At 51.5% G+C, this 3,040-nt stretch overlaps 1 protein-coding gene across 1 annotated transcript; it reads left to right on the top strand.

Annotated features, from left to right (window-relative positions):
* The first annotated feature begins 1,008 nt into the window (after positions 1-1,008).
* On the top strand, positions 1,009-2,797 carry LOC124650046 (probable membrane-associated kinase regulator 1). The gene has a single exon (XM_047189614.1). It carries the CDS (start codon positions 1,009-1,011, stop codon positions 2,152-2,154), a length of 1,146 nt encoding a protein of 381 aa, XP_047045570.1. The 3' UTR covers positions 2,155-2,797.
* Positions 2,798-3,040: the final 243 nt, after the last annotated feature.

Genomic DNA, 3,040 nt, shown 5'->3' with positions numbered 1-3,040 from the left:
CAACTAGGATGAAACAGTCTTGGGTGGTGGCATCGACTTGCACAACTTCAGATAGATCCATACAAGTTGGCGTCAAAGCCCATGGTAAGAGTTCAAAATAATTTTGACAAGGGAAGAAGCTTCATTTCGTTGGAGTATGAAATCCTTCGCTAATTACCACTAATGTCCGGAAATAAGGACACCAATGAAAATCATTAACATACAACTGATGGCCCAGAAAAAAATTCTAGCTTCGTCCCTGGTTTCGGCGGGGTGTGATGAGTCTTCGATGAAAGTGTGTGATTAGTTCTCAGTCGACTAAAAAATAATTTTAGTTTTAGTCATATGATGTCATCAATTTTTTTAGAGTTATAACTCCGGACTAGCATGGATCACTAACCAAATCTAACGGTCTGAAGCATATCTTTTACTTGCATCCCTACTTGTAACTGAAAAACTGAGTTGCAATCTAAATTGTACTTCCTCTGTTTTTTAAAAATTAACTCGAATTTTGTATTGTAGTGAATGCGAATCAATTAAAATGTACTCGAAGGCAGTAACACATATGCATGAATCACATGCGATCAAAACTTGGTCTTTGGAGAACTAGCAAAACAATTTTGAAACGCATACACTTTACCAGAATTTCAGAAGGAACAGGCCAACAGTTTCTCTCTTTTTTAACGCAGAAGCAGCTCAGTTTCAGTTTCAGTACATAGTGCTCTGAGAAAACAATCCCGTGTTCTGAACATTTGATCGTGATCTGCAGGCGATCGAACGGTGGTGGAGGCCACCCTACCATGTGACTGACGGTGTATAGGCATCTTTCTCAAACACGAGGGCTCGCCTCCCAATCATAAAGTCGTCAGAGGCTCGTAAAAGTTTTAACCTTTCTTCCTTCGCATCGGCATCGAATCCCACCTCGCATTGCTGACCGCCCCCACCTCCCCTCCTCTCCCCGCGTGGCCTAGCGCCGACGCCGGCCATGAACGTAGCAACACCATAGCACATCAGACTCCCTGAAAACCAATGGGCCGGTCAAGGGCCAAGGACGGGGGCGCCAAGTCGTTCCCGTCGCCGGCGTCGTCCTCCTCCGCGTCGTCCTCGGAGTTCGAGTTCACGGTGACGCTGTCGCCGGCCTCGAAGCAGCGGTCGGCGGCGCAGCTGTGCCCCGCGGACGACCTCTTCTACAAGGGCCAGCTCCTGCCGCTGCACCTGTCGCCGCGCATCTCCATGGTGCGCACGCTGCTGCTGTCTTCGGCGTCCACCTCCTCCGCCTCCGCCTCCGACTCCACCTCCACCTCGCGCGACTCCAACGGCAGCACCTCCTCCACCTTCTCCGCCGACTGCGAGGCCCTCCTGCTCCCGGACTCCGCGCCCTGCTCCTCCCGCCCCAGCTCCGCCACCGACGACGACCGCCACCTCAACCTGCTCCGGGGAACCGCCTCGTTCGCCGGGCTCCCACCAGCAAAGCGCGCCGGGAACAGGTACCTCTCGTCCTTCGCCACCCGCTTCTCCTCCGTCTTCCTCCACCGCGGCGGCGCGCCGGCTGCCGACAAGAAGCCGTCCGGCGGCAACAAGTCGCTTGCCAAGGAGGTGATCAAGAAGTACGCCAAGAAGGTGAAGCCACTGTACGAGAAGCTGTCCCAGATGCCCAAGAGCCAGAGCAACCAGCCTCAGCCGCAGCCTCCGGCGCAACAGCAGCAGCAGGGTTTCAAGAAGCCGTTCAGTTTCTCGATCCGGAAGAAGCGGGGCGACGACGACCAGGCTGCCGCATCCCCCGCGGTGGCGGCGGCGGAGGCGAGCGCCGGCAAGTACGCGCACTCCAACTCGTTCTCCGGGAACCTCCGGTTCCCGCGGCAGAAGCGGTGCGCGGCGAGCTGCCCCTCGTCCATGCGGTCCTCGCCGAACCACTCCGGTCTGCTCTCCTTCGGCGGCGCGGGCGGCGTCGGCTTCCCCGACGTGCCTGCCGCGGCAGCGGCCGCCATGTCGGGCAGCATTGGCGTCGGTCACGTGTCGTTGTCGAAGTCGCATTCCTCGTCGATGGAGGAGCTGCAGAGCGCCATCGAGGGCGCCATCGCGCACTGCAAGAACACAATGGGCGGCGTCGTCTACATGTGCCCGCGCAAGGGGGCGTCCTCGTCGTCGGCCGCCGGCGAGATCTGCGCGTTCTGAGCGCAAGTGCACTAGGATTCGGGCGCAGAGCTAAGTAAAAGACTCTGTTTAATCGGCAGTAGTAGTATCCGTTAATCTACCGTGTTTTGTTTTGTGTCCTTTTTGGTAAGACATATGATAATGTTGGTAAATAAGGGTAGTTCGAAGGGGTTAAATGATATTTCTAGCCTTTTAGGGCCTTCCTTTCCCGGAGTTTGAGATTTGCATCGGTGTCCTCCAAGTTCAGTCTCAAAATGATTAGTTAGAAGAATTAAAAGTTGCAAGAAATGTGTTAGTAAGATGACGTGGCTATTATTAGGCTATATAAGCTCGAGTTGTGCATTTCGCCACTTCATTGCAAAATATCATCTCTTAGAAGGTTCACATAATCACATGCACGTCAACTTTGGATAGACTATTTTGCTTGCACATGAGTTCTCCAACCATAATTTGCAAATTAAAATCCATTGAAAGCAGATGTTTGAGAAGTTTGGAATATGAACCTGCCCATTTAAATTTCTAGATGGAGGTGCCGATGCAAATCAACTTCATTCTCTGGAGAAAGGACGCGTAAAGCTCCTTAATTAGTTAACTAGACAAGGATTCCCTTCCAAAAAGGTTAGGACTGGGATTTTGGGACTATGATGTGGCAGTCTGAGCTTATGTGGTGTCAAGTTTTGTCTTGTAATGCTGTCTCCAGACAAACAAGTGTTTATTCAGCTAATCCTAATATAGTACGTTTGGCTTCTGTACTTGAGCACTTCAGATTGTGTGTATGATCATGTCTTCTCCTCCTTCTCCTTTCCGTGTGTTCATTTTGTTAAAAGTTTGTTTCATTGACTGTTATGTTTCCTCTTTTTTGCGAGTGACTGTAATAATGCATAGTTCACCGCAGGGGAAAAAAAAT

The sequence above is a fragment of the Lolium rigidum genome, chromosome 4 (assembly GCF_022539505.1).
Source record: "Lolium rigidum isolate FL_2022 chromosome 4, APGP_CSIRO_Lrig_0.1, whole genome shotgun sequence".
Lineage (NCBI taxonomy): Eukaryota > Viridiplantae > Streptophyta > Magnoliopsida > Poales > Poaceae > Lolium > Lolium rigidum.
Note: the sequence above shows the minus strand (reverse complement) of the source record. Positions and strands in the feature narration are given on the sequence as shown.